Source organism: Chiloscyllium plagiosum, unplaced genomic scaffold, assembly GCF_037043375.1.
Source record: "Chiloscyllium plagiosum isolate Xiang-an unplaced genomic scaffold, Cpla_swu_hap1 HiC_scaffold_13, whole genome shotgun sequence".
Lineage (NCBI taxonomy): Eukaryota > Metazoa > Chordata > Chondrichthyes > Orectolobiformes > Hemiscylliidae > Chiloscyllium > Chiloscyllium plagiosum.
This window is the reverse complement of record NW_028270151.1, coordinates 42,004,062-42,027,776: the sequence shown is the minus strand read 5'-3', so window position 1 is coordinate 42,027,776 and position 23,715 is coordinate 42,004,062. Positions and strand designations below refer to the sequence as shown.

Below are 23,715 nucleotides of genomic sequence, written 5' to 3'. Positions count from 1 at the left end.
GAAGCAAACTAAGCAAGCAACCTGGGTTCAGGAGACTGTCTAACTTAGCCAACTTGGTTGTTTCTTTTTGAATGCTGTTCTATTAATGGTCAGTAAAAGTATTATCTCATCAGTGACCTCAGTTAACTAATTGATGAATTGGACTCTCAGTGTCCCTCAACTTCCAACAGCAACCTCAGATTTAGGATCCAGTCTTCTTTTGGTGACTAAAGGGAATCATAATTAGTCAATATTTGTAAAGAAAAAGTCAAATACAACATAATTAATAATGTTTTAATGATTTGCAAAACATACTGAATTCATACATTATTCCACAATCAGAATTATGTAATTATTATTTACTATTGGCTCATTATTACTTTGATGATACCTTCCACACCTACAATTTCTAACCCCTGGAGTTCTATAAGTTGATGAATGGGAGCATCATCTCCTCCAGGTTCCCCTCCAAGTCACACATTTTCTGAATTGAAAATATATTGCTTATCCTTAACTGGCGTGGAGTCCAAATCTGGGAATCATTACCCAGCAGCATTGCACAGATTGCAGCCACCACAACTTCTCCAGGCCAATCAGTGATGGGCAATAAATGCTGACCTAGCTAGTGACACCCATATTTCATGAATTAATAAAATAAGTTTTCAAAGTTACCAAATATTAAAGAAAGTATGTTTCTTTTGCTACGTAGACATAAAAACATACAACATATGAATTATGATGAAGCATTAATTACTTTTCAATTATATTTGTAGAATTAAATGGAATTTATAATTTAAGGCAGTTAAACATTATATACAAAGCAGCTAAACATGCTTTAGGACTTGAGAAAATAAAGTGTCACCAGTAAAATACTGAGAAGATTCATAGGCTGGACTGAGGATCCACTGCTGGGACTTGGTGGACACTCCTTATATGGTTCAATACAAGCAGCATATGCAATCACATGGGCAATGTAATTCTCTTCATGGGTTTTGTGGAACAAATAAGCCATGGGACCTTTAGAAAAAATTGCTACATCTTCTCCTCCATGAGTTTCTGAATCTAGTAGAACAGCAGCTTGTTGTTCATAATTCTTGTTTTCTGCAAGTATCAGAAAATCTCATTAGATGCTTCCATTGTTTATCACCACCTAATCAATGTAATCTTCTTCAACCTCAGGTATTGGGTCCCTTTACATCCCTGCTTCACACTACCCCATTTTCAGCTATAGTATCTTCATTCCAGTTCCAAGTCCTGTGTATTGATAGCTCTCTCTTCTTCAAAAACATCAGTCAAATTTTTGGTTAGCTGTTCTAATATTTCAATTACACTGTCTGTACTTATAAAAAACTTTTGGACTTTTGGTTGTGTCAAGGCATTATACAAATGAAAGTTGCTGCACTTACACCATCTTGCCAAATTATATTTATGAAAAATAAACCAGTTACTGCACGGAATTACTTTCCCTAACCTCTTCAAAATAATTTCATTGTTATTTGATCCATGAGTTAATTTTTTGTTTTTGTTGTGTGCAGGCAACAGAGTGTCACTGTATAATGTTGAGTTTTATGTACAATTGTACCTAATGGAATGTATGTGTCTACATAGGATGTTTAACTTGTGATTCACACGAGAATTTCTTTCTCACAGTCTGCAGCTGGTAACTACAATCTGTCATTGTTCTCTCTTTTTTTATTCTTAGAAAGATTAGAGCTATCTATCGTAAACACAATTACCTTGTTGTCAAGCTAGCAAACTGCCTTAAGCTAGTGCTATGTTATACAAAACCTGACTTTCCAATGGAGCCATGAATGTGGTCCCTGAAGCATGACACATATAATTAGTTCCTGGCTAATTAGTTCCTAATTCATTTTACAGGCATTTGAACAATATATATAACTGCAATCAAACCTAACTGCTGCTGTCGTCGTAAAACTGCACTGACATGGTGAAAGCAATTGTATCCCTGATCCTCTGTCAATAAGAATCAGCTCAGTTCCATCCAATGTTGTTGATATTTCTTGGTAGTCCTTATTTATAGTCATTGTACCTGGACTGGCTAAAAGGTGTAATCGAGTAGGTAAAAACAATGACTGCAGATGCTGGAAACCAGATTCTGGATTAGCACAGCAGTTCAGGCAGCATCCGAGGAGCAGTAAAATCGATGTTTTGGGCAAAAGCCCTTCATCAGAAATACAGGCAGGGAGCCTGAAGGCTGGAGAGATGTGAGAGGAGGGTGGGGATGGGGAGAAAGTAGCATAGAGTACAATAGGTGAGTGGGGGAGGGGATGAAGGTGATAGGTCGGGGGGAGGGTGGAGTGGATAGGTGGAAAAGAAGATAGGCAGGTAGGACAAGTCATGGGGACAGTGCTGAGCTGGAAGTTTGGAACTGGGGTGAGGTGGGGAAGGGGAAATGAGGAAACTGTTGAAGTCCACATTGATGCCCTGGGGTTGAAGTGTTCCGAGGCGGAAGATGAGGCGTTCTTCCTCCAGGGGTCTGGTGGTGAGGGAGCGACGGTGAAGTAATCATTCAAGTTAATTTGCAACTTCTCAAACCAATGCTGATGTAACAAGCTGTCTTATGCCTCTAAGTAACAGGGTTTGTTCCACTGCAATCCTTGGAGGGAATAAACCAAGCCTTCAGAGAGCATTGTATTCTACTCAGTTGCCAACTTTTCTCCCTTGCCAAAACACTCCTGTTGTCACTTCCTAGGTCTGTAATGTAAAAGCCAGTGTGAAATCTTCCTCCACATTTCATATTCTTATTCTTCCCCTATACTATTTCTCCCCTCCCACTTACCTTTCCTCTTCACGGTCTCCTCATCCCATTTCTCATTTACCACCTCTTCTCCTTGTCCTGTCCCCTCTGCCCCTCGATGTCATAAGTTCATAATAGAAGCAGACCATTCAGCCTCTTGGTTCTGCTACACCATTCAATAAGACTATGTTGATCTGGTTGTGACCTTAACTCCATTTACTTTTTTGCTAGTCTCCCTTAACTCTTGACTCCCTTCTGATTGAAAGTGTACCTAACACAGCCTTGACATATCCGGGGACCAAACCTTCACTATTCTCTGGGAAAGGGAATTCCAAAGATTCCAAAGGAAGTTGGGGGAGGGGAGCCAGTAAAATGCGGGAAGTTGGGATGAAATGGTTTCCTAATGGAGTTCCATGTTTAAGGAAATGGCCTCCATCAGGCTTTCTACCTTAAGGAAGTGAGAAGCAAATTTCTATATAGATATGATTCACTAATGACCAGTTGCCCAGGCCTTTTGCCAATGGAATATCAATCACATGCCTCCATTCTCTCATGAGGATGGGAGGCCACTAGTTGAATGTAGGAGTCCTCCTCAACAGCAGGTCCTGGAGGTGGGTGTGGAGAAGAGCAGAATGCTGAAACATATTTCCATCAAAGAGTAGGCAGCATCTCTCGAGCTCCCTGTGCTTGTTTGAGGAATTTCCCTCCATCAATTTTGATCAATTTAAGTGCTTCCTTTTGTGAACTGAGCATTACATTTGCAGGACTCCATTCTGTTGGGATCCACTATCCTTGTGCCTTTCTCCCTTGATAAAATTTCTGACATTACACAATGTTCAATTATTCTAACTCCTACTTCCAGTTGTGCATTGACCTACAATGTAACTACTGATGGTCTTTCCATTCATTTAGAGTCATAGAGCAGCGTAGAAACAGACCCTTCGGTCCAACTCATTCATACCAACCAGATATCCTGAATTAATCTAGTCCCATTTGCCAGCACTTGGCACGTATCCCTCTAAACCCTTCCGATTCATATACCCATCCTGATGCCTTTTAAATGTTTTAAGTGTACCAGCCTCCACCACTTCCTCCAGCAGCTCATTCCATGCACGCACCATCCTCTACATGAAAAAGTTGCCTCTTAAGGTCCCTTTTAAATTTTTCTCATCTAATCCTAAACCTATGCCCTCCAGTTCTGGACTTCCCCACCCCACATCCATCTAACCTATCCATGCTCCTCATGATTTTATAAAGTTCTATAAAGTAACTCCTCAGCCTCCAACGCTTCAGGGAAAACAGTCCCAGTCTATTCAGCTTCTCCCTATAGCTCAAACCCTCCAACCTTGGCATCATCTTTGTAAATTTTTTCTGAACTTTCAAGTTTCACAACATCCTTCTGATAGGCGGGAAACCAGAATTGCACACAGTATTCCAAAAGTGGTCTAACCAATGACCTGTAAGCAACATGACTTCCCAACTCTTATGCTCAATGCTCTGACCAATAAAGGAAAGCTTACTAAATGCCTTCTTCATTATCCTATCTACTTGCAACTCCACTTTCAAGGAAGCATGAACCTGCACTCCAAAGTCCCTTTGTTCAGCAACATCCCCAGGACCTTACCATTAAGCATATAAGTCCTGCCCTGATTTGCCTTTCCAAAATACAGCATATGCAGGATGTGGTCTAGTATTGTAGCAGAAATAAATGCAGCCTAGTTATAATGAGTATCAGTATTCTGACAAATCAGTCTGAAGATAGAGACTGCTGCAAATCCCCATAAATGCTATCATGTATCCTACATACACCCACAATATCAACTCTCAGAAAAAAACTTGGTTTGCTCTACTCAACAAAGTCAAGGAGGTCCAATGAAATATGGAAATTTATATTATTTGCTTACAATTATCTAATAAATCAGTGCCAGACGAAATCCTTCAAAAAGTGAGGAAGGTTTTTAATCTAAAATTAACTCCTTTGAAATATTAATCCCTCAATAACTCATTCACCTGTGTCTCATAAATACTGTAAACTTAAATATGGAGTAGCATTATAAAAATACTTCAACGTGTCTTAGTTAATACTGTCAGTGTGGTAGAATTAGCATGGCATAACAAATTTGAGCATTTAAATATTACTATAGTGCTCATCTTAATCTATGTAACTACAATAAATATGAAACTCATATTGTCTTACGATAATCAGTGGAGTTTGGATTTGGTCGTGTGCCATTTGTGATTGCATAGCCTGGTCCATTTCCATACAAGATGGTTGTATATGGCTTTCCATCCAAAGCAAGTGCTGGTGCCAGTCCTATATTAAATAATTGAAAATATGGTTTATTATTCACAGTTACCTAACCAATGCGAAGTCAATAATTAATATTAGTTATAGAAACCCTGTCAACAAAATGTAATTCAATGTATTTCCTATTTAGCTCATTGGTTACAGATTAGTTTGGATTTTTCAAAAGCCCAAAATAAGCAGCAAAGCATGAACTTGATTGAGGACAAGTGAATTACTAAATTCTTCACAATAGCCTTCTGCTAAAGGTTTATAATTTTAACTTCAAGATATAATTTATGCTTAACCCTTTAAAGATATGCTGAGATAAAAGGTCAGTGAAGATATATTTAATGTGTGTATGAATGGTGATAATATTCTAGCTGTAACTTCCTTATACCAATTTTAAAAACTTTTTGAAATTTAATTGAGCATTACAAGACCAATTTGTAGAATTCACTTTCCTGCACAAATGGCACATACTGTATAAATAGATATCCCTCTGAGTGATTATTAATTAACATAATTGTAACTTTATATATAACGTCTAGATATGTACTATAAATAAGTTGGCGTGAAAACAGTGTCACAAAACAGGTTACATTTTGTAATCATTGAGGATCAGACAAGAGATCAGAAATACTCACCAATTTGGCAGATTCAAAACCAATCAAATTAAAAATCTAGTCAAATTTTAATTAAAGTACAATTTTAAAGAAGAAAATCAAAATCTGTAGAGCAGAGGACAATAGTCAAAATGATCGGTGTGACATTTCCTCTGTGCGTGGCATGTGGCAAATTTGTAAGACCATTTATATAGAATGTCTTTACAATTGTTCGTCAGAGCACGCAGAGGATAATGGTCCATCAATATTGAATTGTTAGACCTCAGCTGGAGTATTTTGTACACTTCTGAGCATCACATTATAAGAAAGATGTGAATGCATTAGAGAGAGTGCAGAAATGATTTACAAGAATGGTTCCAGGAATGTGAAACTTCAATTATGAGGATAGATTGAAGAAGTTGGGAACGCTGTCCTTGAAGAGAAAAAGACTAAGAAGAGATTTGAGAGAAATTTTTAAAATCATGGGCAGAATGAATCAAAAAGATAGGGAGAAACTGTTCCTGCTTGGAAAGAGAACAGGAACAAGAGATTGTAGATTGAATGTGATTCACACAAGAGGCAAGCGTGAAGTGAGGAAAAGCTTTTTAACTCAATGAGCAGTTAGGATATGGAATGCACCGCTTGGAAATATGTCGGCACGTTCAATGGAGGCATTCAAGAGGGCATTGGATGATCATTTGGATAGAAAGGGATATGGGTACAAAGCAGGACTAGGTAATAGGTGATAGAGTCATAGAGATGTACAGCATGGCAACAGACCCTTCAGTCCATTGGTGCAAGATGCCAATGGCCCCCTTCAGTACCATAACAATTCGGTTATTTTGTGAATTGGAGAATGAAACTAATTCAAAGGCTGAATTTTCACAATCATTTTAAAATTTATTTTAAATTAACTCAGATGCCAACATTCAAAGCAAGTAAGTTTGAATGAATATAGCTCAGCATAACTTGTAGCAACTTTATGATCGATTTTGCTAATGTTTCCTACAAAATTAAACCAAACTTCACACCAAAAAATTTGATTCAAAATATTTCGCTCAGTGGTTAGCACTGCTGCCTCACAGCTACAGGGACCCGGGTTCAATTCCAGCCTCAGGTGACAGGCTGTGTGGCGTTTGCACATTCTCCCTGTGTCTGCGTGGGTTTCCTTTGGATGCTCCGGTTTCCTCCCACAATCCAAAGATGTGTAGGTTAGGTGAATTGGCCATGCTAAATTGCCCACAGTTTTCAGGGATGTGTAGGTTAGGTGGATTGATCAGGGGTAAATACAGGGGAGGGGAATGGGTCTGGGAGGGTTACTCATCGGAGGGTCAGTGTGGGCTTGTTGGGCCAAAGGGCCTGTTTCCACACTGTAGAGATTCTAATTCTTGTAGGGATTCTAACTTTAGTGGAAATACATTTTTTAACAATTGAATTACAGTCAATAACATAATTTGCATTTATTTAGTGCCAACAATGTTGAAAACCACCACAAGGCATTTCACAGTAACATTGTCAAATAAAATTCCCTAATTCAAAGCTCAAATAGATATTTCTTTTATGACCAGAAGGAACATACTGCCACTTACCAAATATTGGATTGCCACGAAGTGCTTTTCCACCAAATGCGAACATATGTGAATGATCTGCAGTTACTACAGTGAGAGTGTCAACATCACTTGTCAATTTACTTGCTTTTTCAATAGCTTCATCAAATTTAACTGCTTCAGTTAAAGCTTGCACTGCCGTTCCATCATGGTGTCCATGATCAATTCTACCACTTAAAGAAACAATAATCAATGATTCAGTACTCATAGGCATATCTTCTCAATTCTGGTAATATTATGCAAGATTTTTAAATACATGGTTCCACTTTAATCCTTGGATTAAGGTGAACATCTGATTTTATCACAGGCATCAATGGCAAGATTGTCACTGTGCTACTGTGCAAAATGCTGCTGTGCCCTAGGTTAAGGAAAATGTTGCTCAGAGTTTCTGCTGGAGAGAGCTATTTACTGTGGCTTGCAGTAAACCACATGTCACCTTGTCAGCTCTTTTCATCTTTTGGAGGTGACATTGTCAAAACAGTGCAATTCCTGTACTGTGAATTTACCCCAGTAACATATAGTCATCAAAAAGAATAGACTTCCATCCCTTTTGTTCGTGCTAGATTCAACTCCAGGCCCCTATATTTGGCTATCAAATGCAACTCATGTCAACACTGGCACTTAAATATATAACCACAAGCAACCATTTCCATTGCATGTGTTCTTCCTTTAAAAGATTACTTCAACATTAATGATGCAAATGGAAAAATACCTCAGATAATTAACTTGAAAACTGTAAGTGACAATATTTTTAGAAGTAGATTGAGCAAGGGTTTAAGTTACTTATCTTCAACAAATAGGAAAAATCCGTTGGGATTTTTCTGGAGAATTTGAATGGCTTTGTCAGTCATTTCAACAATCGAAGGATCCATAGTCCGATTTCGATTTAACTCAAATTTCATATCCTTGGGTTCAAACAAACCTAACAATAAAACAAGATATGCATTAATTCATTACTTTGTGATATGAATATTTATGCTGGAAAGTTTGTCTGTGAGATGCTAAAAAGCAACTGGATTTTATGGTCTTAAATGTACAAGTCACAGAATTGCTGTTACTCGGAAAGAGACCATTCTATGTTTTAAATTCATGCTAACTTTTTACAAGAGTCACTTGTCACAATTCAGCTAGACACACTGTCCAGCTTTTTGGCAAAGCCCTACAAATGTTTTTTTTTCAGGCATTTGTCCAATTCCTTTTTGAAAGCAATAGTTGAATCTGCCTGGCTGAATGAGACTTGTGGTCTCATCAAAGTAAAAAGATGTCATTACTCCTGTACTAAAACCCTTCGTAATAAATATCAACTCATTACCTGTCTGTCCACTTCCTTGCTGTATGTACATAACTATGTTGCTTGCACAGTGAGAAATGTTTACGAACATCAACTTTTAATAGTTTGTCAGCATCTCGAAAGATTCAGTTTTTCTACCATTGCCAGCAAAATGAATAACCTCAATTTTCTCTGCATTTTACTCTAGCCATTACATATTTTCCCATTCACTTATCCTGCCTTTATCCCTTTATAAACTGTTTGTTGGGAAATTTGCCCAAGACCTTGGAGTTAGATTTGGAGGAAATGTACTGACTTCCCAAGATGGCGGTGTAGTAGGACTCCTCAAACAGAGCTCATTCACCCCATCTATTTCCTTTCATTTTTTTGTCTCTTTTCATATGTTGTCTTTCATTCTTTTTTCTTACCTCCCCGCCTCAGGCCTTGAGTGAAGTCATTGCAGACTTCCAGCCTCAGTATGGACTCCCAGCCTTGTAAGCCTAGAGGTAAAGCCAGTGCCCCTCCTAGCCTCAAAGTGAATCCAGACTGGACTCCCAATCTCGGTGATGCAGGTGTGGACTGGAGGGTAGGTGCCAGCACAAACTGGGTTGGAAGGACTGTTATCCTGAACTTGTTATTTCTTTTTTTTTCTAATTTATTTCTGTGATTTTCTACTTTTGTACTCAAGATGTCACAAAGGTCTGTAATGCTGGATTTCCATATTTTTGTAATTATTTCTTAAGAATTTGTACTTAAAAATCTGTCCCCCTAAGATGGCACAGTAAGTAGCAACTTGTAAACTTTTCACTGTACTCATGTGAGTACACGTGACAATAAAGATAATTCTAATTTTTAAAAACATGCACTGGGCCAGTTTGCCAGCATATTCCTGCCTTGAGCAGCTTTTCCAATGGTGAGTTGGTGAAGTTGGGACAGCAAGGCAATTAGAGCGATGAAAGAGCCTGCAGTTAGCAGAAGACAAAACCTTAGCAGCAGGGTTCAACCTCAGTAAAACCGATGTTGTAAAATTTTATGAGTGTGCTGAAGTGCTGCAGGAATGACCAGACTGAAAGGCTATCTCACAAAGCATGCCTTGTCTGGTGCTTGACAGGTGAATGCCAACTACCAGGATAGGGCTTCACCTGACCATCATTTCACAGACCCAGGCAGGACACTCTGCAGCCAGCCTTCAGAGCGGCTCAGAACAGTTTATGCAACTATGGCTGAGGGTTTTGGACAGGGAGCTTCCAACTGCAAATGCAACCAGATATCTTTTCCACAGCCACGTGCCCCTGCCAGTGCACATGAAGTGGTCAGCGAGATGCAGATGCAAGGAGTTGCTAATCAGATAGGTGTGAGCATCTGTGTATCCTGATACCCCTGAGGCAGTTTACTCCTGACATCTTCATCCTTATACAACAAAACTGCATTTCCAATGGGCCAGGTGGGAGGCATTGCCACTGACATAGAAGGTATCTATCACTGAAGGCCCTCAGCCCCCTGAATTCCATAACATCACATTTCTGACTCTCACTCATTTGACATAGGTTTAGGGTAAGAGGGGAAAGATTTAAAAGGGTGCTAAGGGGCAGCTTTTTCATGCAAAGGTGGTGCATATATGGAATGAGCTACCAGAGAAAGTGGTGGAGGCTGGTACAATTACAACATTTAAATATGCTGAGTGTCATTGAGAGTGGATGGTTCTGTGGGCATATTCCTGAAACATGGACTCTAGTGACTCAGGATTACTCATCATCACGTTCACACGTAGGGCCTCCTCACAGAATTTATTACCCACTTTAAAACAGTGTTGCTAAGAATAAATTTTGAGGTCTTACCCATCAAATACTTAGTTGTCTCCACATTGACAGCATCAAACTGCTCTTTATTCCACACATATTGTGCATCCTGAAAAATGTTAGAATGCAGTAATTCATAACTGGGCGCATCATTATTGGGTTAACTATTCAATGGAATATCTGGCTGGGAAAAATATTGATAAGTACTTTTTTGATACTGAGCCATTTTTCAATCAGATTTTGTTTATCTTTTCGAGTGCCATTTTGCTTGGGGTTCTGTGGATATTCAGGATCAGGTGTTCCTTCAGGAGTCATGTACTTTCTACCTCCTCCAAGTATGACCTGAAAAAAACAAACATTCAGTTTCTTTTTCTCACGTGAAATTTAAATGAGGACAAGCAAGAATAATTAACAGTCTGCAGTCCCATTGCAAAATTAGTTGCTGAATTGCGCATATGCAGCAATCATTTCTGTGTCTGGTGTAGCATGACCTACAGTTGTTCTGCTGGCTGCCATCACATTTAATGGAATTAAATTGGAGACAAAAAGCAATCTGTGATTTCATTTGTTCATGTCCAGTATTTATAACCCATGCCTATTTCCCCCGAGGACAGCTAAGATTCAACCATGTTGCTGTGGGCCTATTAGGTTTCCTTCCATAAAGAAGATCAGTGAACAAAATAGTTTTTGATTAGATTCCCTATAGTGTGGAAACAGGCCCTTCGGCCCAACAAGTCCACACTGACCCTCCAAAGAGCAACCCACCCAGACACATTCCCCCACATTTAGCCCTGCACCTAACACTACGAGCAATTTAACGTGGCCAATTCACCTAACCTGCACATCTTTGGACTGTGGGAGGAAACCGGAGCACCCGGAGGAAACCCACGCAGGCACGGAGAGAACATGCAAACTCCACACATACAGTTGCCCGATGCAGGAATTGAACCTGGGTCCCTGGCGCTGTGAGGCAGCAGTGCTAGCCACCGTGCCACCCATTTATGTTGGTTGACAATGATTTCAGTTACTAGCTTTTTTCAAATTTTGAAATTCCAGAATTTTATTGAATTCAAAGTTTACTATCTGCCTTAATAGGATTTGAACTCATATCCCCAGAACATTAACCCAGAGTTTTGGATTACTAGTTCAAGTGACATTGCCACTAGGTCACTATCTCTCCTTGGTTAATTTGATGTGAGAGAGAATATAGAAATAAATTTCTTTTGTATAATTAAATTTTGTCACAAAACAAATCCAGGGATGTTTATTCATAAAGATTCATTTTGACAAAATTGCCATCACTTGTACCTTATCAGTCAGCTCAGATAGCTAGTTGGTTGGAGCAGAATAGACCAACCAGGAGTTCAATCCTCATAACAGATGCAGTAACTCAAGGAGGCTTGCTACCTTATCTTACTCCATGTTTTAAAATGTTGTCCTTCAAGCAATATAACCAATTGTGTCCCTGAAATGAACAGAAATGCCTATGTCCTTGGTGGAGTATGTCTAATTTCTTGCCTGCCTCACCGCTGAGCAAGAAGGTGATAATTTGAACCACACTTTAAACTAAGAACACTATCGAGGCTGATGTAAACTGAAGTGTGATACCCACTGTTAGATTGACGCTATACCTGTCTGGATTGGTAATCATAGAAGATCTCAATGACACAATTCGAAGATCAGTAGAAACTCCATATTATCCTATTTCACGATGCCTTCTTCAACTAATAACACCATTGACAGATTTAGTAGACCATCATTTTGTCTGTAGGATAGCTTTTTGCAATTAGCTATTCTGTTTGCTAATGTGTTAACCAACTGCACCTAAAATGTTATTCTTTGGTTATAAAGCACTTTGACATGTCTTGAGAATGAAATTTGCATAGATCGAAATGTAAAATAGTTCTTTCGGATTATTTATTGAACTTGCTCTCACAGTTGAAGGTAAATTTAACATAAAATATAACTTTACATTAAAAACTCTAGAAATTGTATCTAACCTGAATCAGATAGAATCTACGTTTAACAAATACTGTATGTACCTACGATAGGTACTGGTGTAGGCCCAGGCACAGACATGGGAAAATGATCATTATAGTACCAGTGTGCTGTGTACATCTGTTACAGGCATGAAGGTAGCTTGTTCCCAATGGTGGAGTTGCAAGATTGTTCAGCTAAAACACAAGGTGAGTCTGGAGAGTTGGAAGCAATATGTAGCTGATAAATGCCGACAATTCTAATGTGTAGCTGGGAGAAGCACACCTGCTTCATCAGGGACTCTCAGTGACCTCTCTCTCGCCTGAACAGGCAACACAAGCATAACCCCGTTTAAAAAAAAACTAAAAACATGCCACCGGAGCCAGGAGAAGCAAGAGTGCTCCAAATGTTCCAAAGTTTTCTGACTAATCATGATGCACTCTCTGAAGTAAGTGGGAATAGAGTAATGCACTAATGTTCCTGTAAAGTAATGAAGTCAGAGAGTCACATATAGCATAGAAATAGGCCCTTTGGTTTATGCCAATCATGTTCCCAAATCTAACTTGTCCCACTTGCCTGTATTTGGTCCATATTCCTCCAAAGCTTTCCGATTCATGTACTTATCCAAGTGCCTGTTTAAGGTTCTAACTGTACCTATATCCACTACATCCTCTGCTAGGTCATTCCACACATGAACCTCACTCTGTATATAAACAAAAATTGCCTCTCACCATGTCTTTTTTTTTAATCTTTCTCCTCTCATCTTAAAAAGATGTCCCCTAGTTTTGAACTCCTCCATCCTAGGGAAAAGACCTTTGCAATTCACCTTATCTATACCCCTCATGATTTTATAAACCTCTACAAGGTCACCCCTCAACTTGCTATGCTCCAGCATGTCTTTATAGCACAAACCTCCCATTCCCGGCAACATCCCGGCAAACTTTTTCTGAACCCTCTCTAATTTAATTATGTCCTTCCCATAACAGGGTAACCAGAACTGTACACAATATTCCGGAAGAAGCTTCACCAAATCCTTTACTCAAATGACTTAGCAATGATGGCAAGTATGCCAAACACCTTCTTAACCATTCCATCTACATGAGATGCAAATTTCAAAGAATTATGTACCTGAACCCCTAGGTCTCTCTGTTCTACAACATTATCCAGGGCCCTGCCACTAATTGTATAAGTCCTGTCCTTGTTTGTTTTACCAAATTATAATAGCTTTCAATTATCCAAATTAAACTCCATCTGCCACTCCTCAGCCCATTGAACCAATTGATCATGATCTCTTTGTAATCTTAGATAACCTTCTTCGCTATCTTCTAAACCATCAATTTCGGTGTCATCTGCAAACTTGCTAACCATGTCTCCTAAATTCTCAACCAAATCATTTTGTGTAAATGACAAATAAAAGTGGACCAAGTACTGACCCATGTGGAACACCACTGGTCATAGGCCTCCAGTTCGAAAAACAACCCTCCACCACCACCCTCTGTAATCAACCATCAAACCAATTTTTTTATCCAATTGGCAAATTCTCCTTGAATCCTATGTGATCTAATTTTACTCATTAGTCTCTACAATGCAAAACCTTGTCAAAGGCCTTACTGAAGTTGATATAAAAACTGTCTACCACTCTGCCCTCATCAATCTTTTAGGCTATTTCTTCAAATAACTCAATCAAGTTTATGAGACATGGCTTCCCCCACACAAAGCAAGACAGTGAAGCAATAAAATACCAGTCAATATTTGAATGAAATGTATTTTAACTGGTCAGGTCATTGGACATAGACTTGAGTGAAGTTAACCAAATGAAGAAAGCAAACGGAAATTGTTTAAAAATTACATTGCAAGCATGAAAGTAGGTATAGGATAATATTTAATCCCTTACTTACCATAAATTTATAATTATAAGGTGAAAAATCTGATTAATTATTTTTCAAAATGCTAACTGTGATAAAAGTGTGTTGTGGTTTGATGAACCTTTATATCTTATAAAAATAAACAAAACTTACATCAATATCTGTGTTATTTATGAGCTGAAAAGCAATGTCCTTGCAACCTTTCTTAATTGCATCGGGTGGCATTTCACCATCACCATACCAATCTCTGTCTGCAACGTGGGCATATGTAGCAGCTGGAGAAGCATGTTGAACTCGAGTGGTTGTTACAATGCCAACCGATTTTCCTGTGCAAAATTAAAAATGTAAAGATTACTTAAGATTGATGAAAAGTAGTGAATAGAAAAATTCAGAATACATTTTGCTTTAAATCAGAGCTAGGAAACACAAAATAAGGTAGTTATTAATAAATCTATTGGGGAAATAAAGAGAACAGAGAGTAGTTAGGAAGTAGAGTCACTGTTCTACCTAATTACAATACCATGTAATGTTAATCACTTAGTTCTGAAAAAGCGTTTGAATTTAACAACAACCTTGCTTTGTGGCAATTACCTTCACAAAAAGTGGCTTTCAGTACTTGTAATGAAGCGGAGCATGGTACTCTTTGACAATGTACAATCTGTTTATCCGGGTAATCAAGAATATAAGTGTGTCAGTCTGTTTTTATCATGAAGTGAATAATATTCTAAACAAGCAGGAAAGGAGTGGAGGAGAAGTTTAAATGTTAAGTTTAATTTTCAGATTTTCCACCATTTAACTCCTTTAGTTTTGGTGATGTTTGAGGTTATCTTTGAAATTCTGTGTGAGCCTCATTAACACCTTACTGAAAAAACTTATAGGAATGATCAGGAGGAAAGGAATCTCTGGTCATCAACATCTTTCTAGGAGTTCCCCTTCATGTGCAGAAAGAGGAAATGAGGCCAGGTGGGGTAATATCAGTTTCTTCAAAAGAAGGGACAAGAATGCCAGATGGACTCTTCCCTTGCAGGATTTACCTCTTCCTTTGGACCTCCTCTACCATGAACTCCTATACCACATCAAAGAACGTGTGCACCCTCTCGCTTGGTTCCTGTATCATCCTGAAACATATACTGCCATGGCACGGTGGCTCAGTGGTTAGCACTGCTGCCTCATAGTGCCAGGGACCCGGGTTCAATTCCCGCCTTGGGCAATTGTCTGTGTGGAGTTTGCATGTTCTCCCCATGTCTGCATGGGTTTCCTCCCACAGTCCAAAGATGTGCAGGTTAGGTGAATTGGCCATGCTAAATTGCCCGTAGTGTTAGGTGCATTAGTTAGGGGAATGTGTCTGGGTGGGTTGCTTTTCGGTGGGTCGGTGTGGACTTGTTTCCGTACTGTAGGAAATCTAATTTTCACATCTTCTATTGAATTAGTTGCAAGGAGTTCTCATATACAGTAGAAAGCATTGTGCCTAAACAGTACTTCAGTGCTCAACTGTAGATGTATCTGCTTCAGCATGTCACTGGCAAATCCAAAGTATGGTAAGAAGCAACTGGGACAAATATTGCACACTAAAACCAGATTTTCCAATGGCACATAATTCTAACACAACATGTTTCCACAGTGTCACCAAAAAAAACTTACTCTATAAGTTTTTTTCTTTGAAGGTAGACCTGTAAGCTCTTAAGTATCCATGTAGATTATTTCATTCCGAAATCATTGTAATGCAATCAGGACTTGGTAGCACATAGACTTCAAGAGACTTCAAGTTACAAAACAAATGTGTATAAGCTATTAGAACTGGTCAATATTCTTGTTACTATATAGCAATAATGGGCCACTGAAATGGTTCTTTCCTCACTGCATCCGTATAGTGGTTCAAAAATTGTCACGGTCACCTTTATCATTTAACCTTTTTTTGGATTTTCCTCCCAGATTTTATTAATTTTTGAGATTAGAATAATTATTAAATGTAATTTTGTAAATGTACTTTCAAAATATACTATACCTGCATCTTTTGCCCTCTTAAGTACTGACATGACCTCATTGCCAAAAGTTGTGCTACATTGTCCTCGTCTAGCTGCTGCACTCAGTCCAATGGTTCCATAGTTTGCTTTGACCCCACAAAGGTAAGCAGTAGCTGTTCCTGCACTATCAGGGGCTTGGTGATCAACATTGTACGTCTAAATCAAGAAAAAGACGTTCTTTTCAGAGTGTTAGCGAATTGGCATTTCAATGCAATAAGTGATCTTATAACGATCCCAGCTGAAAGTAATACTGGACCTGTCAGATCCTAAAATGAAACCTGGCTTGATAGATCATACATTTAATTTTTTTACAGTTGGCTACTGTGGTAGTTAGTCACCAAAGGGTATTCACAAAAGGCTGCAGATGTTCTTTAATAAGAGGCATCCATTTATTACAGAAAAGAAGGGAAAAAAAGTTATAGAGAAAAGACAGTTTGAATGATTTGAACACAAACAGCAAAATAAAGTTGAAACCTGCTCCCCACTACTATTCTTTTCAATCGACTCAATTCCTGAGAAATTTTATCTAAACATGTTAAGTTTCAACTTAATTTACTCCTCCCAGTTTCTTTTCCTTGGAAGGGTTATTTTTACAATTCCACTCCAATTCTGCTGGCATAAACCGGTCATAATTCTGATGGCCTAAACTTGATCAGTTCTAACAACTTGAAAATGTTTTTCCAAAGCCTCCTGACTTGGAAGCTCCACAGCCTAGAAACCACTTTGGTTGGGGTCACTGGTTTCCCTGAACTAAAATCTCAATTGCTCTGAACTAGAAATTGAAAATTGTGTTTTGAAGTGAAAAACTAAAGCTCATGGCCTGTTCTGTTTACTCTCCCTGTCATAAACTCAGCATCATAAACATTTCATCTATCAAAACCAGAGATCTCCCAGGCACTTGATGACAATCACGTCTTCTCAAAACTAATGTACTTAGGTTGCTGTTTCAAATGGCTTTCTGACCTGATTAAAACAAATTTCCAGACTGATCAAAATGGTCTTTCTTTACTTTTTAATTAAATCTGAATTCCAAAAATGATAAGATTGTGCATGTTTATCAGAATATGTTCAATTGTGCATTTTTATGTTCAAGACATTTGTGGATTTCCATTTGTCTCCAAATAGCTCTATTATATCTAGCCATGTGTCTCTTCAAAAGATGATATGTCACTGAACTCTGTAAAAGTGATTTTATCTCAGTATGACAAGAGCAATCTTCTTCTCATAGCAATTAGAAGCTTGTGCAAGAAAATCTCAGATGTACTGACTCTGGGAGCATTTCCTAAGAATCAGACATCACCTAGTTCACAAACTAAATTTCAGCTTATTCAAGCAAATAGAACATGCTGCTTATTACTTTTCCAGGTGCTCACAGAGTTTCTGTGAGTTTTTGAGCAACAACAACCATCAAGAACCTGAAATAATGTGGTGTCCTCCAAGAGGAATCTGGAACATGTGTGGGCAGGGTAAACAACAGTATGTCTCTCCACCCAACCATATTAAAGAATTCCCTGAGGCATGCAAGTTAGAACGTGTGAATCATTGTCAAATTATGATTTGGAGATGCCGGTTTGAAGGAGCGTCGGTCCGAAAGCTAGTGTGCTTCCAATTAAACCTGTTGGACTATAACCTGGTGTTGTGTGATTTTTAACATTGTCAAATCAAGCAGAGAAGACAAAACAAAGAGAGAGAGAAAAGAAGGGACAAGAGTGAATAAAATAAAAGGGATATTTTCCTTCCATTTATGAAACATATTCCACTCAGACCATAACCTGATAAAATGACACTTTGAACTTGTAAAAGTTAATTTTGATTGTTACAGAGGTTGTTTGGCAGCCATGAAGACTTATTATACCATTAAAATTTCACCTACACTTGAATGGACAAGCTTAACATTTTTTTGTAGGTATTTAATAGGTATCAGCCAGTAAGTTTGTAAATTCATACTCTTCCTGTCACTTGAAGAGCAACTGAGTTGGCATAGATTGTGAAAGAACAGTGCAAATCAGACTGCAACACCTTCATTTACGTGTTAAAATGTGCATCTGCAAACACCAGATATTACTGTCCTCAATACTAGTGAGTAATGCTAACCTCACTGTTACTTCTATCACAAAATGCAGGAATCCCTGTAGTATGGAAGGAGGCCATTCAGGCCATTGAGCCCACACCCACCCTCTGAAGAGCATCCCATCCAGACACACCCCAACTCTATCCCTGTAACCCTGCATTTCCCACAGCTAATCCACCTAGCCTGCACATCCTTAAATACTGTGGGGCAAAGGGCCGCACGGTGGCACAGTGGTTAGCACTGCTGCCCCACAGCGCCAGAGACCCGGGTTCAATTCCCGCCTCAGGCGACTGTCTGTGTGGAGTTTGCACATTCTCCCTGTGTCTGCGTGGGTTTCCTCCGGGTGCTCCGGTTTCCTCCCACAATCCAAAGATGTACAGGTCAGGTGAATTGGCCATGCTAAATTGCCCGTAGTGTTAAGTAAGGGGTGAATGTAGGGGTATGGGTAGGTTGCGCTTCGGTGGGGCGGTGTGGACTTGTTGGGCTGATGGGCCTGTTTCCACACTGTAAGTAATCTAATCTAGTATGGTCGATCCATCTAACCTGCACATCTTTGGACTGTGAGAGCACGAGATGAAACACACACAGACATGCAAACTCCACACGGACAGTCGCTTGAGAGTGGAATCAGACTGAGGTCCCTGGCACTGTGAGGCACTGAGCCACCGTGTTGCCCCTATTTATAACCCAAGAGATGTGATATATTCCATCAGCTCTTATCACACTGCAATTCCACTGAACCCTGAAGAATCTTAAAAATAAAGATGCAGGCCATTTGGCTTAATTAGTCCAGAATGGTTCTTTTTCCTTTCAAGCTATTTTGTTCAATCACACTACCTATTCTCCATTTCTTTAGCTAACCTGAGAATGCAACTTTAAAAAAAAGGTTTTGTGATTTACACATGAAAGAAGTGAAACTATCACTGTATTCTAACAGATGAAAGGCTTAACAGACAATCAATTTTTCAATCAATTTCAGTTACATCACACTGCAAATTTTTGCTATAAATTCTGTGTTACGATCGAGCCCGCCACTATCACCTGATGAAGGAGCGTCACTCCGAAAGCTAGTGTGCTTCCAATTAAACCTGTTGGACTATAACCTGGTGTTGTGTGATTTTTAACTTTGTACACCCCAGTCCAACACCGGCATCTCCAAACCATTTCTTTAATATTGCACCATTCTAGTAACTGATTTACTTCTAAAAGTATACTTGTGTTCTGTTTTAGCAGTGGTTTGCCAAAGTGAATGCATTTTCCAATCATCCTCTATATAAGGAAATGTTTTCTAAATTTACTTTTGGAATGGAGGTCTCCCTTCACTGATCTATTGAGAAATGTTGAAAAATACAGTAAAAATGAAAAAAAAAAGGTCTTAATACTGAGAAAAAAGTTTTCATTTTTCCCTCAAGCCATATGTGGTGACTTCAGAATTTCTCATTGAGTGTAACTATTTTATTTCCATGTATTTGCATCCTACTAACACCTCAACTCATCTTGTTAATGTACTACTTCCAAAACTCTAATCCTCCACCATTAACTAGATGGCACAAATACCCTGACATGTAAATCAGAGCAGGTACCTGTTGGCTTCAGCTCACTGAATGCTGACCTGGTCACCGTGCAACTGTCTTTGCATGCTCCATGGCCACCATCTTCCTCAATCTTACAGCTGCACAAGTTAGCATCAGCAGCCTCATCACACCTGTCCTTAGACCAACTCACACACCACTTGAGGCCTTCAATACTTTGCTTTGTAGCTCAATGACAGCTATGACGTGCATGTGCCTGCCAGGTCACTTTCCACATAGGGGCACACATGCATCACATAACTTTCAGCTTGTTTTCCTAGTGCTCACTCACTTTATCTTTTATAGCGAAGCTGCCGTCCTGTATACCTCTGGTTTCTCAGTACACACTTTTTTTTCAACAGTAGTTTATTTTGTCTGTGAGACTCATATTCCTTTCTTGACACACATTGTCTTTAGTGCTTGTGTACATATTACAGTGGCTTGCATTGTTTCTTTAGCATGGAGGAGAAAGCTTATGACACTGGAGAGCACTAAACAGTCAATCTATCAGTGAGATAGAAGTTAAGCATTTTGCTCATGACACCATGCCACATCAATGCCAGTTGCTTACACAGCAAACACACTGCATGTGCTTCAAACAAATATCCATTATGCAAGTGTCAAGAAAGAGCAATCCTTAGCGGTTCATCCAGTTAGAGGAAGGGATTGGCCAGGGTCAGTTTGGTACTTGGAGAAAGCGAGGACTGCAGATGCTGGAGATCAGAGTTGAAAAGTGTGGCACTAGAAAAGCACAACGGGTCAGGCAGCATCTGAGGAGCAGAAGAATCAACATTTTGGGTATAAGCCCTTCATTAGGAATCAGTTGGGTACTTAGTCCTACCAAAGTCTGGGGGTTTGTATCTTTGCAATCCAAGGATTAAGCTACAGTCAATCCTGCAGGTTGATTGCAACTGCTTTGGGGATTATCAGTAGGTCAGTTGGCATCCTTTGGAGATACCATTCCTGGAGCTGGGCTGTGGTCAGTTGGGGCTGTCTTGTCAAGTCAGTCTAAGGTTGGGGCACGATGAGTTCTGGAAGTTTGGTCATTAGTTATGAGGGGGCTTATCAGGGAACAGTCATTGTAGTCCTGGGGAAAGCAGGCAACTGAAGTGTGGGAATGGGCTTCATTGTACTGAAGTAAAGGGCTTTTGCCCGAAACGTCAATTTCGAAGCTCCTTGGATGCTGTCTGAACTGCTGTGCTCTTCCAGCACCACTAATCCAGAATCATTCATTGTACTGAGTCATTGAGTGAAAGGTGACAGTGATTGGGGGCAATTTGAACTTTATAATGACTAGAAAAAGACTAGGGGCTCCAGGTAATGAGTTCACAACAGTCATGTTTAAACTGACCTATACATTAAGAGGGTGGAGAGCCATAGTCATAGGCTTTTCAAATATATTACTAGGGATGTAAAGAATGCCAATGGAAGTGGGGGTCCAAAAGGTTATAGGAGCCACAGGGATAGCAACACTAAAGGAAATTGAAAGGACTGGGGGAGAGGGGTGGGGGGTGTTAGGAGGTAGAATTTATGCATCTCAGGTACACACCAAAAATTGAAATGAACTTGGAAATATCGGATCAAATATCTACTGCACAATAATGACATAAAGTGGCTGCTATTTCAGTTTCTTTGCTTCAGGAGTGGAGTAAACACAAGAAATTGGAGAAACTTCTATAGGTAGTTGCTGTATTCAAGCCTTTACAGATTTAGTAATGTTACACTTCCAGCTTCAATTTGCATTTTACCTACAGGCTACTCATTTTCTGAGAATGCACATTAAAAATATGTCTGTAAGCAATCATGATTAATCTACCAGCTCTCTTCCTATACACATGTTCCTTTCCACTTCAGCAGAGCAATATCCAATTAAATCTGGTATATAAACTGCAGACCATGCATTGAAATGCTTATTCAATATGCACCTTCTTGTTCATTATCAACAAGTGAAACAACATTTATATATTTTACTTACAATCAGCTGCTAAAATCTCTTAGTTGGGAATACATTGTGAAATTGCAAGCATAGGATACTTGCAAGCATTTAATTATTCCAAGTATTTTTCTAACCATAATTCAAAACAGTAAATAAGCTATAATCCACAGAATGTAAATAATTTTTAAGCCTGACTTTGGAGAGACCAAGATGTGGAAATGATTCCATTGCTAGCACAGTTCCTTCTCCAGGTTTGCCATCAAGTTGCCCTTTTAGTATTCGGGTAGCGGTCACTGTGGGAACTCCCATTCCTACAAGAAATTATAATAAAATTAAATGTTTATTGATTCATTGGAGTACATTGCTCAATAGGTGTTTTTACATTCCAACAGAAAGCTGATAAGCAACACAAGAACTTTGATTGAGGCAATTTTACACTAAAATACAACATTGACTAATCACCCTTAGGAGTTGTCTTCTTAGAAAATTTCCTTTGAGTAATATTATTTGCCACGTACCATAGTGTAAACTGTTTTAGATTTTGCTATCACGTGAGGTAGCCTTTATCTTTAATGAATTTACAACTCCACTGGGCTGATGTCAAACAGTTAGGAGTATTGCTGAAAAGAAGACATTTTGTTGAAGCTTTTCATTTTACACTCACCAGGACAATTTGCAAGTATACCAGTTCAATGGGAAAATGAGCATATGACTGACAGCTAATAGCCAGGATCTGTTAAATTTTACACCAAGCAGGTTGACTGATTAGTCGAAGCATTGCCTGGAAAATGAATGAGAATAGTATCCATCACTAACAGGATGCACCATCCAGCAAAAAAGATATTCTATCTGTCACACAGGCAATATTGGTAAATAATTTTCAATGTTGGTATGATGCCAGGTAAGTAGGCCATACATCCTAAAGACTGAAGGATTGTATCAAACAGAATGTCCCTTTTGCTGTTTGCAATAAGCAAGGCACTGAACTCACACTTGTAAAACAGTGTCTAATGCTAGATGCTATTCCTCAGTTGGTCAAAATTTGCTGACTGTATGATGAATTACACTGACGAACAATTTAGGATAGTCAGTCAGACTCAATGTTGTCCACTTACAGATACAGGAAGCTACACATATGAAATTCAGAGTTCTGTTCAGACAGAAAGAAGATGTACATACACCAGGCCAGTTTCAACTCAACAGAATAGAGGCCAGCCATTCGCTGGTTCATTTCTCAGGACAATGCCCTGACCAGAGTCAATCTGCCTGGTTTAAAATTCAAACAAGTCTGGCTGTTAACTGTCAATTATCATTAACTGTATATTATCCTTGAAAGAACTATAATGCTGTAAATCAGAAACAAAAACAGAAGTTGCTGGAAAAGTTCAGCAGGTCTGGCAGCATCTGTGATGAGAAATCAGAGTTAAAATTTCAGGTCCGGTAACCCTTCCTCAGAACTGATGGTAGCTAGGAAAATGTCAGTTTATATTCAGGGGAGGGGGTAGGGAATAAATGATAGGGGGGATAGAGCCCAAAAAGAGAGAATAACAGTTGGAAGGACAAAGGAGTCAATAACGATCTGGCTAAGAGTGTCAATAGCTGTTAATGGAGACTGTTAGTGACTAAACTAGGTGGTGTGTAGTTGCAGACTATGTGATAACAAGGCAAAAGTGAGGACTGCAGATGCTGATGCAGATTCCTGATGAAGGGCTCTTGCCCGAAACATCGATTTTCCTGCTCCTTGGATGCTGCCTGACCTGCTGTGCTTTTCCAGCACCACTCTATATGATAACAAGGCCTCGTGTGAGGTCCTTGATAACACCTCTGTCAATTCAGTATAAATCTTGTTTTATCCCCCTTGAACTGGTATTTCTTATGAATTGTCCAAATGAATGCCTGATGAAAACTTTGACAAAATGTACCCTTTTTCAATGATACTCAGGTTTGGTTCTACCAAACAACAGTTCCA

General features: G+C 39.1%; 1 protein-coding gene across 1 annotated transcript in view; it reads right to left on the bottom strand.

The window, feature by feature from the left end:
- Window positions 1-502: 502 nt before the first annotated feature.
- The window catches only part of LOC122555968 (intestinal-type alkaline phosphatase 1-like), a 44,925-nt gene continuing 21,712 nt past the window's right edge, over window positions 503-23,715 (bottom strand). The window contains exons 3-11 of the mRNA XM_043702287.2: window positions 21,942-22,057; window positions 16,150-16,324; window positions 14,298-14,470; window positions 10,510-10,644; window positions 10,342-10,411; window positions 8,021-8,155; window positions 7,216-7,407; window positions 4,935-5,051; window positions 503-1,080 (exon numbers count right to left, since the gene is read on the bottom strand). Of these exons, the coding sequence (XP_043558222.1) occupies window positions 815-1,080; window positions 4,935-5,051; window positions 7,216-7,407; window positions 8,021-8,155; window positions 10,342-10,411; window positions 10,510-10,644; window positions 14,298-14,470; window positions 16,150-16,324; window positions 21,942-22,057 (1,379 nt within the window). The 3' untranslated portion in view covers window positions 503-814. The remainder of the gene's footprint in view (window positions 1,081-4,934; window positions 5,052-7,215; window positions 7,408-8,020; window positions 8,156-10,341; window positions 10,412-10,509; window positions 10,645-14,297; window positions 14,471-16,149; window positions 16,325-21,941; window positions 22,058-23,715) is intronic.